Source organism: Ovis canadensis, chromosome 10 (genome assembly GCF_042477335.2).
Source record: "Ovis canadensis isolate MfBH-ARS-UI-01 breed Bighorn chromosome 10, ARS-UI_OviCan_v2, whole genome shotgun sequence".
NCBI classification, from domain to species: Eukaryota; Metazoa; Chordata; class Mammalia; order Artiodactyla; family Bovidae; genus Ovis; species Ovis canadensis.
Genome location: NC_091254.1, coordinates 39,021,078 through 39,036,347, shown reverse-complemented (window position 1 = coordinate 39,036,347; position 15,270 = coordinate 39,021,078). Strand labels below are relative to the sequence as shown.

The 15,270-nt window shown below is 44.3% G+C and overlaps 1 protein-coding gene across 2 annotated transcripts in view; it reads right to left on the bottom strand.

The window, feature by feature from the left end:
• Positions 1-15,270, bottom strand: part of SMAD9 (SMAD family member 9) — a 63,002-nt gene that overhangs the window by 13,626 nt on the left and 34,106 nt on the right. For both annotated transcript variants that reach the window (XM_069602231.1, XM_069602232.1), the window contains exons 2-4: positions 12,020-12,656; positions 5,621-5,878; positions 2,384-2,605 (exon numbers count right to left, since the gene is read on the bottom strand). In XM_069602231.1, the coding sequence (XP_069458332.1) occupies positions 2,384-2,605; positions 5,621-5,878; positions 12,020-12,431 (892 nt within the window). In that variant the 5' untranslated portion in view covers positions 12,432-12,656. The remainder of the gene's footprint in view (positions 1-2,383; positions 2,606-5,620; positions 5,879-12,019; positions 12,657-15,270) is intronic.

The window sequence follows — 15,270 nt, the reverse complement described above, 5'->3', positions numbered from 1 at the left end:
ACTAGTGCCTCCTGGGAAGCCCCCAGGTGTGTGTGTGTGTGTGTGTGTGTGTGTGTGTGTATAATTTCTTGTTTGTCTTTCTTCAGTAGTAGGTAATCCGCGAAGCCAGGAGTTTTTGGTTTTGTTTTGGTTGTTTCCCATTGCTATATCCTGAGTGGCAGAATCGCTTGGCCCAGAGCGGATGCTCAATAAATATTTGTGAGAGGAATGTGTATCTCTGAAGTTGAGCATCTCCTGTAACTAACTCTGCAGTTACGGAATTAGTCAGTTAACTAACAAGCTAACTTGCTCCCTAACCTTGGGGTGTGTATGGCTGCAAACTCACTCAGGCTGGTGCTCCAGAAAGCCATGGAGCCCCTGCGAGAGGGCCCCCTGACCTCACAGAAGACCGATCATTCCTGCTTTGGAAATGTCCCACGCCACGCTTTGCGGCGTGTCGTGCAGCCAGCAACCCCACCCTGCCTTCTTTTTCCCCCACATTACGGCAATTCCAGAGCAGCTTTCTGAGAAAACTGTGCCTTTGCCTTGGGTACCCTGTTGAGGGTTGGGGTGTCCTTCCATCCAGGTGAGTGTTTCCTAGGCTCTCTGGATCCTGCTCTGATCTTTTTTTAACCCTGTAGATTATCTCTCAGTTAGTAACATGACACCAGCCCTCCACATCTGTCTGTCCACATCAGCAGCACCTTGAACAAACTGCTTTCAGAAAGCTTCCCAGAAGGTATTCAACACTCTCTGCATATTTTAATTCTATTTTTAGATCAAGTGGCTTAAGTAGAAGTCTCTCGTGCAGACCAATCTGCAAAGCCCTGCAGCAAATGGCTCCACAGCAGCACATTTTAACATTCTATCTTTAGATCACCTGACGATTCTTATAAAAAAATCATTCTAAAGTAAAACCATCCTGAGAAATTTAAGAAGTCAAAAGTATCACTTTCTGTGAGGACTGACTATGTTTTCCCCTTGGGATAGAAGTTACAGATTAAGTTTCGTTTTCTGAACTCTCTGGGAGCCTAGGGGAAAATTTTAACCCAGTCATAATCGCAGTGCTAATTCTGAGGGATGACATACTTGTTCTCATCTCCTCGACTCACTCCCAGCTTCTGATTTTCTCTTTTTCATTTATCATTTCTCTACAGAGGCTTCTCGTAAGACACCGCAGAGCCACTAAGGGAAGACACAGGATAAAATAAAGTAACTGTCACCATTAAGGGTTAACATCAGGGAACAAATTCGGCCTGCCTCTAATTGACGGTCTGTAGGTTAACAACAGGAGACAGTTGGGAGATAGTTAGGAAAAACACAGATTGCATCACACATGAAATAATGGTTCTTCCCCGGAAACTTGAAAGAAAAGGCTTGTGGCTACTTCCCAAGGTGGTGTAAGTGCTGGACGGGGAGAGAAAAGATCAAATAGCCCTGAAGCTTCTTTACACCTGTGATTTCAGTGGACAACCAGGCATCATTCAGACTGCCAACTCTTTGGATAGAAAAGAAAATATGAGGGCTTCCCTGGTGGCATCCTTCCTGACGATGCAGGAGGCACAGGTTCCATCCTTAGTCTGGGAAGATCCCACATGCCAAGGAGCAACTAAGCCCATGCTCCACAACGACTCAGCCTGTGCTCTAAAGCCCAGGAGCTGCAACTGCTCTCGCGCCCTAGAGCCCATGCTCCACAACCAGAGACTCCCCGGCAACGAGAAGCCTGTGGGCCGAAACTAGAGAGCAGCCCCTGACCGGCACCACCAGAGAAAAGCACGCAGCGAGAACTCAGCACAGTCAAAACTAAGCAAATAGAAAGAACTTAAGACCCTCACCCAGGCCTCAGGCTAGGCTGAGACAATCACACCGATGAGGTGGGTTCCAAAGGCGTCATTTCCAGACCGGAGTGAGGCCTGTGCTTGTTCAGCTGTTGTGAAAGTGCCTGCACACAAGAAAACCCCAGTCCCCTACCAAAGGCTTCCAAACAAACAAGTCATCGATTGTTTTAAAGGGCTCCCTTCTCAGTCTCTAAAGGTAACTTTACCTGATACAGATTCCTCTTCTTCAGAAATCATCCTATTTAGCATTTGAGGCAACTCAAAAATAATTCTTGCTGCGTCTCGTCAATCATTTCATCCTGTCTTTGTATTTTTCGTCTCGTCCATCTTCCTAACACCCACCCTACGCCATCCCCCAGAAGATGCTGTGTCCACCTCAGAGGTGAGACACTAACAGACCCCAAAAGTTCTCACGCTCTCCCCAACAAAAACACTCCCCAGCAGTCTCCCAGCTCCCAGCCCTGGGAACATCCCACTAGGCCACGCAGCCAACCCGTGACTCGTTTCTGTTGCCGTGTTTGTTAGCTCAGAAGAATATATGAAGTGGATTACATATTTGCCTTTACCCTTTCCTATGTGTCTTCTGGTATTTTCTATCGTTGAGTTTCTGTTTACGTTAGAAAGAAGTCCGAGACAGAATCTGTTCCTGTTATTTGAAGGATCTGTGAATCCGTCGATCAGCACACTTCGGGAGGAAGCCTGGAACGTCTCCCCGACGCGGTTGTTCAGTTCATAGTAGGCAACGGAGCACCAGTGCTGCGGCTCCTCGTAGCAAACGGGCCGAAAATCTGAAACAGAAGTGAATCAGACAGGACATCACTACCACCATGCCCGGGACCTCCCAGCTCACGACTCCACCAGGAACCCGAGGTGACCGCTGTCCCCCAAAGGCTGGCTGTGAGAACCAGCGGACTGCTGTGCGTTGTTCTCAAACCTGTGTCTTTCATGGAAGCTTCTTGCAGGCTGCTCATCTGGTCCACGTACCTGGGAACAGGGGCCGATGTTCTGATGACTCTTCCAAGGCTGGAATCTTTGTAAATAAGTTTTTTATTTTTGAGGGGCCAGGCAACATTGGTATGAGTGGATCTGTGTAAACTTCATCCCCCTACCCAAAGGAAACACAGCTAAAAGGAAGTTAGAAGGTCATGTCATCTTTACAGCTGAGAAACAGCATTTTACCACCAAAATGAATTCCTATAGTAAAGAGTATCCTTTTCTAAAGAACTAAAGATGAAAATAATTGTTTGGATATGATAAAAAATCAAAGCAAAACTACCGCATATGATTTAAAATTGTTAAGAATGAAAAAAAATCCATATAGAATCACATTCTTTGTGTATATATGGGATTATTATTTCATGGCATAAATACGCTTTAAAGGGAGAGATCTAATTTATTAGGAAATTGATGAATGTTATGTTTCACCCCAAATTTTTCAAAGTAAGTTGCCAGTAAATTCAGAAACCCAATTTCAGAGTTCTTTCTTTCTTTGCCACTCACGTTCTTTTTCTGCCTTTCTATGGATTATAGTATCTTTCTTTTCTTTGTATATCCTAGTAATTCTTGTATCTAGAGTGTGTTCTTATAAGCACTAAAATATAAACTTACAAAACAGATAAATTAGGGGGTTATTATTTGGTTTCCAAATGGACCTTCACTTATGAAAGAATTCCCCCCCGAGATATGTTGAATAGTAAAGTCCTTTAGACCTTCCCTTCTTGGTGTGGTTCCTGGGACCACAGCCCCTGCAGCCACCTAGGAACTTCTTAGGAATGCAGATTCTTAGAAGCCACTCCAGATGCAGGTAATCAAAATCTGCATTTATATAAGACAGGCACATGGTCTGTGTGAACCTTGAAGTTGAGCAACATTTATCTAGCTTATTACAAGGGCACAAACTGGAAGGAAATCCACCACACAATTTCGTTGTTGTTTTTCAGTGGCTCAGTCGTGTAGGCGGATTTTTTACCCTCTAAGCCACCAGGGAAGCCCATGATACTGGAGTGGGTAGCCTATCCCTTCCCTAGGGGATCTTCCCGACCCAGGAATCGAACTGGGGTCTCCTGCATTGCAGGTGGATTCTTTGTGCTGGATGCACAAAAGAGAAGGCGACTGACCTCTGAGTGGTGGAAACAGACTGGCAGGAAATGACAAAACACAGTGACAGATGTGACGGTAGAGACACATGGAAAATAGCAGGGGCAGGGGCAAAAGGAATGACTGATGGTGTAAGTCAGAAGGGAAGAGGTGGGACAACTCCCTTATCTTCCCACATTTTATAAGTTTTCTGAGGACAGGAACAATTTCAATTAACATTTTAATTCTCCTTTCCGAACCCTAAGGCAGTGCTTGCACACAATAAGAGCTTGACAAATAACTGTCAAATAGTGGGTTGGCCAAAAAGTTTGTTGGGGTTTTTCTGTAACATCTTAAGGAGAAACCTGAACTTTCTGGCCAACCCAGCAAGTGACTATGGGAAGACATGAGAGGCAGGTCGCAGCATCTGGCACCAAATGCATTTGTGCACACCCTTAAAAGGGCTTCCCAGGTGGCTCAGTGGTGAAGAATCCGCCTGACAGTGCAGGAGACCTGGGTTCAATCCCCAGGTCGAGAAGGTCCCCTGGAGAAGGAAATGGCAACCCACTCCAGGATTCTTGTCTGGGAAATCCCATGGGCAGAAGAGCCTGGTGGGCTACAGTCCGCGGGGTCACAAAGAGTCAGACACGGCTGAGCAACCAAATAACAACACTCTTAGGAACTTGTGAGCTGGGGATATTCTTTATCTCACTCTCACAAGGTATGTAAATCTCTCCTTCGTTACCTGACTTAGATCCATCTTTTGAAGGAAAGGACTCCCTTGGATTGCTGAGAGAGGCAGTCAGAGAAGAGGCCTACCACTGATTCCACTACACTGCCTGCCCGCAGGCCACATCTTCCTGGTTACGTTAGAGAAGTATTTTATAATCTTACTTCTAATTCCTTAAATTAAAAAAGAAAAATCCCTGGAAATTCCCAAGGATGATGTTCAAATCCATCTAGTTTCTCAGAGCTCCTGCACCCCAGGCAAGGCTTGCAGATGATAAGAGCTCAAAATATCTGTTAAATAAATGAGCATAGGAAGACCTGAATGAGGTGGATGATAGCAGCCAGCACCAAATGCATTCACGCATGTCTGCAGGAACTTGTCAGCTCCTGATATTCCTTGTTTTACTAGAAGAAACTGATAACTCATACCAAGTGAAGCAAGTCAGAGAAAGACAAACATCATGATATTGCTTATATGTGGCATCTAAAAAAAGGCTACAAAGGAACTCATCTATAGAACAGAAATAGAGTCACATATGTAAAAAATAAACCTATGGAAAAAAACTTATGGTTATTGGGGGTAGAGAGGGGAGGGATAAATTGGAAGACTGGGACTGACACATACATACATACATACACACTGCTATATATAAAATAGCTAATTAATAAGGACCTACTGTATAGCACAGGGAACTCTACTCAATATGCTATAATGACCTATATGGGGAAAGAATCTAAAAAAGAGTGGAATACGTATATCTTTGCTATACACATGAAATTAACCAAAACTGTAAATCAATTACACCCCAAAAAAGTTTTTTAAAAAAGAAACTTATAGCTGCTCCAAAATGGATTGAGTCCTGATCAAGAGGGTGGGCAGGGTCCAAGGGCCCCCTAGAGCCTGCGGTTTGAACTGCAAGTGACAAAGCATGCTCGCGATGGCCCCGCCCACACAACCGCGTTGGATCGCATCCCAGGAGACGGCGGCGGGCACTGACCTGAGTGCTGGAAGGGGCTCTCCGGCTCGGAGGGGCTGCCCGGGGAGTGGGGGTAGCCGGCCGTGCACGGGGACGGCGGGAACGGGGCCCCGGGCGACGGCGGGAAGGCCGGGCACGGAGGCTGCTGGAAGGAGTCGGGGTAGGTGGCGTTGTGCGGCATGAGAGGCTCGCTGTGCAGGGACGCGCTGCGGAACTTGGCCAGGAGGCTGAGCTGCGGGTTGTACTCGCTGTGTCGGGGTACCAGCACCGGCGGCAGCACTGGGGGAGGAAGAACCGATACGTTAGATCCTCGGCTCGGCGTCCCCAAACACAGAGTGGACGCGGGCTGCTGCGGTCTGTCCACTCGGGCCACAACCTGTCCATCATCTGTGTGCTCCTCCTGGCACTGTCCAAGATGGTCCCATCTCTTCTCCAAAAGGGAGCTTGGCAATCAAGCTAAAGCAATGGTTTCACTCCTCGCAGCCAATTTAGGAAAAGTTTAGAGGAGAATCCTCCTGATGTTAGTAGTCTGCTGCTGCTGCTGCTGTGTCGCTTCAGTCGTGTCCGACTCTGTGCAACCCCACAGACGGCAGCCCACCAGGCTCCCCCGTCCCTGGGATTCTCCAGGCAAGAACACTGGAGTGGGTTGCCATTTCCTTCTCCAATGCATCAAAGTGAAAAGTGAAAGGGAAGTCGCTCAGTCTTGTTTGACTCCTAGCAACCCCATGGACTGCAGCCCACCAGGCTCCTCCGTCCATGGGATTTTCCAGGCAAGAGTACTGGAGTGGGGTGCCATCGCCTTCTCCAGTTAGTCTAAGAACTGCCTATTCATTCCCACAGCAGAAATGATTAGAGCTGCCCTGTTACCTGACCTTCTGGGGATCTAATCCTTCACCTCTTCTGATTCTGCCATTAAGTGTTTTTTCTTTCTTTCTTTTTTTTTTTTTTTACTCAAAATCAGTTTCTCTTGCTCATGATGAAACCCCAAGTCATGCCCTGGATATTTTTATTTAGATATTAATATCTCAGGAACTGTGTTGAATTATTTAGATGACTAACCTAAATTTTTAGGCTCCATGGTGCTGGTTAAGTAAAAATATTCTACTTGTCTTTACCAGAAAGATTTAAAGGTAACTAAAAATTATAAAGTAAAAGATAAACAGTGAATAATAATAAAAGTGAATAAGTAGAAGATGAAGCAGTAATAGAGAACTTATCTGTTCATTTTAGTATGTTTCTCTCTGGGTTCCCTACTTTAAAAAGAGCATGAGTGTTCTTGCTCCTGATTCAACACAAAAACAAGGACAGATGCAATTCTCAAGAGCAAGTATTGTCCAGACATCCCTAGTGCCCACTGGCTTCTGAAAGAAGCTTGGCAGAAAGAAGTTATTCCATGGAGTGTTGTTGAGGGGTGAGCTGGGACCAACTTAAGTTGCAGAAGGAGAAGCAGGGGAAACAGACAGAGGAAGTGATCAAAGAAACAACAGGGGAAAACGTCTCGGAGCCTGAAGAAGGGTCTGTGTCATCAGATTGAAAACAGCCACAGAATATACGGGCCAACGAGGGAAAAAAAGATCCATCATAGTCATACCATCTTGAATTTCAGACATCTAAGGACAAAAGCTCCCAGCGGATCACCTCAAAGTCACCACAAGGACATAAGAAACCAATTTATGACTTCCCGTCATCGATGCTGGACCGCAAAAGGCAACACACTGGACTTCTCCGGTGTCCAGTGGTTAACAATCTGCCTGCCGATGCAGGGGACAGGGGCTCGATCCTTGAGCCAGCAACTAGATCCCACATGATGTGGAACAACTAAGCCCAGGTGCCAAAGCTACTGAAGCCCCAGCTCTAGAACCTATGCTCTGCAACAAGAGAAGCCTCCGCAATAAGAAGCCTTGCACCGCAACGAAGATCTGGGTCAACGAAAAAATAAAATAAATAATTTTTTAAAAGGCAATGGACTAATAATCTTCCAAAGGGAAATAATTTGTACCCCCAAATCCCACACTGGAAATTAATAGCAAAAAATAACAATATTATATTAACGTAAATAATAATATAAACCAAAATATAGATTGAGAAAATGAAGAAAGGATAAAGGTGATATAAATTAACTAAATCTTCACCTTTTATGTTAGAGTCAATGAAATTAGCTAAAAGTGATAAATTTGGAAATAGATACATAAGCATATTATTTAGAATTATCTATTTTTTTTTTTTTAGTAATAATGGAGAGAGCTAGCAGAAGAACCAAGCAAGAATGATTAAAAGAAATTGTTCCTGGAGATAGCTGAGGTAGCACTTGTTTCAAATCACTCTATGGATTTCTTATCACCTGCAAGTATCTATAAAAACTTTCATAAAAAGTAAAATTTTGGAGTAAACAGACAATAAGATAATAACTGTTCTTAGACAATAAGAACAGTATGGTAACAATAATACCCATCACAAATTCCACCATTTACCCACTATCATACAGTTATCTCTTCTTAACAAGCAATTATTTTCAGTTTTACAGGTAGAATATAAACTCCAAGAGGCAGATGAACAGTTTTAAGCTGCTGCTAAGTCGCTTCAGTCGTGTCTGACTCTGTGCGATCCCAGAGACGGCAGCCCACCAGGCTCCCCTGTCCCTGGGATTCTCCAGGCAAGAACACTGGAGTGGGTTGCCATTTCCTTCTCCAGTGCATGAAAGTGAAAAGTGAAAGTGAAGTCGCTCAGTCGAGTCCGACTCTTAGCGACCCCATGGACTGCAGCCTACCAGGCTCCTCCGTCCATGGGATTTTCCAGGCAAGAGTACTGGAGTGGGGTGCCATTGCCTTCTCCGAGTTAAACCACTACAAATGAGGGTGGCAGGGAAACAGTGATTTCTTCCTCCTTTAAAAGCCAGTATTTGCATATATTGCCTTATGACATTATAGAACAATCCTCAATATCATGATGCAAAAATGACACAGACGATAAGCCATTCAATCTCCTTTTATGTATTCCATGAATACAGAGGAATAAAAAGATGTCTTGCCTCATGAATACTCTGAAAGTGAGGGGCCGACATACTAAATGACATATGGCTTATTTTTCAATGACGCTTCTTGAGCACAGTGTTAACAATGATCAAATAAACACTCACTTTTCTTTTCTGGATGAAGAATTTGAATACTCTCTGTGACTTCAGTTCTAATATACCTATAGGGTATCCTTAACATTGATAAACAGAATTCCTCATATCTGAATGCAGAGACCTTCATTCCTCCATGGCTTGCAGATCTGAGGCACCAAAAGAGAAGATGAATTTGTCTTTATTGAGACAAACATCTTGATAATGTATTTCTATCATCTGAGTAAACTAAAGGCAGTGGAGATTTGTAAGGAAAACTGATAGTATCATCAGAGTTATAATTCAGCCTGACAAGATCCGTTAACCTTAGGATTGCACTGATCATATTTGTAAATACTTTCACTCAAAGTACAGCTGTCTTAGCCCCTGTGGACTACTAGAACGTATAGACCATAGACTGGGAAGCTTATAAACAACAGAAATCTCTTTCTCACAGTTCCAGAGGCAAGAAGGGGATGCAGCCTGGTCAGCTTCTGGGCAGAGCCCCCTTCTGGGCTGTAGGCTGCCTTCTCATTGAGTCCTCATACAGGAAGGGACAAAGGTTCTCTCTGGGGACCCGTTTATAAGGACACTAATCCCACTCATGGGGGTCTGGCTTCATGATCTAGCCATCTAAAGGCACTGCCTCTTAATACGATATCATCTTGGGCGTGAGGTTCTCAATATATGAATTTGGGGGGACACAGATATTCAATCTAGAGCAATAGCTATTCTTAATCACTCAGTTCTATTTCTGTGTGACAACTGCTGCTTGCAAATAAGACCTAGTGAGCTTACAGACATTGGTCTCAACGTGTGCTCAGTCGCATCTGATTCTTTGTGACTCCATGGACTGTAGCCTGCCAGCCTCCTCTGTCCATGGGATATCCCAGGCGAGAATACTGGAGTGGGTCGCCATTTCCTCCTCCAGAGGCTCTTCTCAACCCAGGGATTGAACCTGAGTCTCTGGCATCTCCTCCACTAGCAGGTGGATTCTTTACCACTGAACCACCTGGCAAGCTCCTCAACATGATGCTACCTTTTAAATACCACACTATCTAAGCATGACCTGGGGGCAGATAATGGAAGGAGTTAACTGTCTATAAGGGACTGCAGAGCAAAGCTGAAAAAAGCTTTTGTATCTTTTTCAAAGGTCATGTGGTTTTGATAAAGTGTGGGAATTTACAACAGAGGAGAAATTATACTAAAACCACCTCCGGCTGCATGAAGAAAAATCATTATGAGCCCTGAAAACATTTTTGCAAGGCTTCTACCAGACACAAGCCACACAGAGTGAGGTCTGAGGACTAGTGAGACTTTACCAGCTGTTGGGTGCCAGTCCATCCAAATACAAGTATTCAAACTGAAAGTTTGTGTTTAGAAACTTAATAGCCACTTGACAGAGTAATTTTATATCTGTTGAAATGAACAGTAAGAAAAAATATTGAGGTTGTATTTTTTAAAATCAAGCTTGCATTTTTAAGCCTTTTAAAAATTTCATCTGCCCAGTAATTTATTTGTATTGTAAAAATATTGATATTTGACAGATTGGAAGCTTTTTAAAAACTGGTGCTTCACTGCAGATAGTTTGAAAAGCACTAAAATAGATTATTTTAGTAGTTTGTGAGAAGGAAAAAAAAAATCTAGAATGCAGACTTCAAGGTCCCAAGCATGGGTGGTCAAAAGATGAGAGATTTCAAAGGCAAAACTTCAGTTGTTTTATGGTAATTAGGGACCCAGCACATTTGCTGAACATTAGCATCTTTCATTGTTCTCAAAATATTGACTTTAAGCCTGGCCAGAAAGCTAGATATAAGATTTGTCTTTTTATTTAAAAAATCAAAGTTAGGAATAAAAAAAGCTTAAACATCACCTTAAAATTAATACCATATTTAGCCATCTTTCATCTTGGAAACTCAAACCTAAAATACCAAGATATGAAATCTGCCATATGTAAAAACATTCATACTATTATTCCTGAAAAACCTCACATAATATGAAAAATGAAAACATCAAATAATCCTTTAAAATCAGGGTTTCGAGTGTTCAAAAGGAACGCCTGATACATCTTACAAACACATCTAATAACTACATTACTGAGGAAGAGAAAAATGATTTCCTGATGAACATTTTTCATGGGATGTATTATTCTGAATGCTTACTATAACTCAAATCTTAGAAACCAAAAAGAATCAAGTCTTTTCTGTCATAAACTCCTTAATGACATGTTTTTAAAGTAGATGGAGAAAGCCCAGAGAGAAGCAAGAAAGAGAAGAAAGCAAAGAGGTATATGATGTAGGGGAAACATTGGATTCACCAGGAAGGTGGGCCTTTTTCATCATGGTCTCATCCTGTATCCTGAGTGACATGACTGTGAGAAGCATCCACCCTCAGGCAGGTAACATCCTTGACATCAGTTTAACAGCATGATGGCAAGATTTAGGGGCCTGAAAGGTCACCTCACTAAGACTGCTCTAGGCTGGGCAGGACTTAACAGGGATGGCTACAAGGTTAACTGAATCTGGGAGGGAGCCAGGCGGCTGCTGGACTCCCCCACCACCTGCGTTCCTAGACAGAACCGCCTCCTGATGGCCATGGGCTGCTTCTCAGAGCGCATGAGCCGGCCCCTCCAGGAATGGGGAGAGGAAGCTCCCTCAAAAACTTCATCCCTGTAGCTGCAGAACACTCCACTCCACTCAAAGAGAAAAGCAGTCAAACTGTTACACCAGTGTGAAGGAACAAAGATGAACACCGGACTTACACACACGTGCGTGCCTGAAACGTTTTAGGATTAATACTTTCCTATATTTAAAGTCATATTTAAGAAGAGCTGCCAATATCCCCTCCCTGCCATTATTTTCAGTCTTGGAAGGGTTTCCAGCAACTCTTCCATCATCTGCTTAGTTTAGAGGACATCTCTGCTTACTTTAGCGTGGGGAGAGTGCGGCTGGTTTAGTTCAGTACAGCTGAGTTCAAGGGGAGGAATTGGGGAGAAAGATTTTTTTAAAAAAAACAGTTGATCACGTCAAGGCCATATTTAGACCTTTCAAGAACTGGACGATGACTCGAAAATACATCAAAATAAAATGGCATTTTCCAAAATCACACAAAGCTTACATCTATACTGAAATGAAAGATCTTCTGTCTAAGTTATTCTGACTACAAAATTTTGGATCGGCCTCTCCAAACAACCTCCCTCTTCCTGTCTCTCTTGCAGTGGTGGTAGGGGGTTCCTTCTCCTGACAGCGGCCCATGGCTCTCCACTAACCGGGAGGCGCCCTCTTACCTGTCACAGTTAAACCATGAAGGAAACCCACCTGGCGTCTCCACGCGGCGGTAGTGGTAGGGGTTGATGCACACCTCTTTCTGCTTGGAGCCGAATGGGAACTCGCAGCACTCCAGCGGCTTCAGCTCGTGGTGAGACTGCAGGTCCGGCCAGCGCCACACCCGGCAGTAGATGACATGGGGCAGCCCCTTGCGGTGGGACACTTGCAGCCGCCCGTCCAGGGAGCGGGGAATGGTCACGCACTTGCTGGGCTGCCCTGGGCAGCTGAGCGCCCTCTCCAGCTCATCCATGGCTCCTTTCTTCTTCTTTAACTTCTTCACTAAAGAGTCCACCGCTTTCTCTGCCCACTTTTCCTCTTCATCTCCTTGCTTCCAGCCGAGCAGTCTCTTCACTGCCGGGCTGGTGAAGGAGAAGAGGGAGCTGATGGGGGTGCTGGAGTGCATAGGAGGGGGGAACTGCAGGCGTCCGGTGCACACAGGAGCTGGACCCACAGCCCTTCACTGCCTGCAGGGCCCGAGTGAAGTGAGCAGGGACGCTCCTTGGGAGGTCATAGGTCCCAAGTCCCCAGGGACGTCATAGGTCTTCCCTTTCTTCTGGAAGTGACTGTGACCAGTGAAAGCTGGGAAGCAGTTGACTTTCTCCAAAGCCCTGGGGTGGGCAGGACAACTCTGGGGGGAGGGAAAAAAAATAAGACTTCAGTGAACCTCACTGGGACAATTTTCAGAAAAGGGTAAAGGTTGGGTGTAAGAGAGAAAATATTTTTCAGATGTTCTATACTTGAAAATACTTAGGATTTCCCTGGTGGCCCGGTGATTAAGAATCCACCTGTCAATGAAGGAGAAATGGGTTCAATCCCTGCCCTGGGTAGATCCCACATGCCACAGGGCAAATCAGCCACAGGGCAAATCACGCACCACAGCTGCTGAACCCACACGACAGCCCGAGAGCCACAGCTACAGAGCCTGCGAACTGCAACTACTGAAGCCCGAGTGCCCTAGAACCACGCTCCATGACAAGAGACGCCTTCGCAATGAGGGAGCCTGCATGCCACAAGCAGAGTAGCTTGGGCTTGATGCGATTAAGAAAGCCCGTGTGCAGCAACAAAGACCCAGGACAGCCAGAAATTAATTAATTAAAAATAATAAAGGCAGACACCAAAAAAAAAAAAAGAAAACTCTTATTAGTCATCTTGACTCTTTCTTCTGTTTTATGCCCTATTCCAAGTCTAGGTAACTCTGCCTTCAAAACGTCTTTCAAGTTTGGGAGCTTTCTCTCCATTTCTGCCAACATCTAAGCCGTGCCCCACCTGACCTCTCCCCTTGATCGCTGCAACACCTCTGAACGAGCTCCTCTCTTCCAATTCTAATCCATGGCTAGAGGAGCCTGGCGGACTACAGTCTACAGGGTCGCAAAGAGTTGGACACAATGGAGGGATTAACACAGTAATCTCACCGCTCGTTTATGCTTCCAAACTACGTTATAGGATAGTGGTTCTCAAAATGTGACCCAAGGACCCCTGGAAGTCAGACAGTCCCCTTCGGGGGACTGTGAGAGCCTCTCTTTTCCAACTAACACATCTGGGTGCACTAAACCTTCCCCCATATACTTCAACCCAAACAACAGATCACAACGGATTGTTCGCAGGAGCAGTTATGAGAATGCAAGTGTCATAGTCAACCAGGCATTAAGGAGACTTTCAAAAATACAAAATAATAACTACTTTTCATTATTGGGGGGGTAAAAACTGATTTTTAAAAAATAAAAATGTTTATGTTATTAATAATATATAATGAGTTTGTCATTGTCTTTAATAAGTCAGTAAATGTTCTAAGCTTTTCAGTCTTAATTCCTAAAATGGTACCAAAAAAAAAATGAGCCACATCAACAAAGATTCTTTGGAGTTCTCTATAATTCTTAAAAGTAGAAAGGGGTCATAAGACCAGAACGTTCTAGAAGTTACACACAGTCATACACACAACACGCACACTGTCACTTTTGTTATTCTCCCTCAAAATCAGCTGAACTTTTCTTTGCCGTCTCATCCCAAGGAGACATTCCTCTCCAGTTATTCAACAGTCCCATTTAAATTTCCTGAGGTAGCTCTGCATTTCCTCTTCTGTGAAAAAATAGCTGGCTTAAACAAAACCCTCTGCTTCTTCCAGATTTTAGAAACCAGCTCCCTTGTTTCCCTTGTAAAGTGGTTGCTGGTAGGATTTTGGAGAAAGCTGACTCATTTTAGCATCTTGGACTCAATCTAGTTCATCATCTCCAACAACTGCGTGTTTAATACGCATGAGACGTAATTTTCCCCTCTGCCTCCCTGGAGTTGCACCTTTCTGGGTTCAATTACAGACACGTCCTTGGACAGAGCTGCTGTCACAACGCCTGCTCTTACGATGACCATCAGGCAGCTCTGTGAAGAGGGGTTATTGGTGGCTCAGACGGTAAAGGACCTGCCTGCCAGCGCAGGAGACCCAGGCTCAATCCCTGGGTCAGGAAGATCCCCGGAGAAGAAAGTGGCAACCCGATCCAGTGTTCTTGCCTGGGAAATCCCATGGACAGAGGAGCCTGGTGGGCTACAGTCCACGGGGTCTCAAAAGAGTAGGGCATGACTTAGCAACTAAACAATAATAACAAAACTCTGTGAGGAGGATGGCATTCTGATTACACAAAAATGGGTGACATTCAGTAAACATGAAGCAGAATGTACATCGCTTTATTCCTTATGTAGACTTCAGTTAGCCCTGGATACAGAGAGGGGGTCAACTAGGGGGAAAGGAGAGTTAAAGACTCCGTAGCTGTTCTTTCTCTCCTGGCAGTTTGACTTACACTCAGTTTTATTTGGAAAGGTTGATTTTGTGGCTTAACAATCATGAATTTATAAAGTATAGTTAAGTCACTGTGTTCGAGCTCTGTTTACTTAATTGAGACAGGCTGCCTTAAAGCAATCGTTGAAGAGGATGAAGGGCTCTGAGGAGGAAAAGCAACATGACACAAAATAACCTGATCCTCAAAAGAGCTCTGAATTCTGCTTAGTTTTACATCGAATTTTTTATTAGTAAATCGTGGCATAACTCTTGAAGCTTAGGCCATCAGTAGAAAACAGCTGCTAATAAAGATGTTCAGTAGAGTTAAACTAAAAGACCCTTTAGAAAAACTTTTGCTCCAGGAAACAAATCACAGTTCTGCAAACCCAGGTTTGCTGCTATTGTTTTAACTGCTCCAGTCTACTAATGGCCTGGGAAATCAATTTATTGGAACAAATTGCTTTTGTTAAAAAAA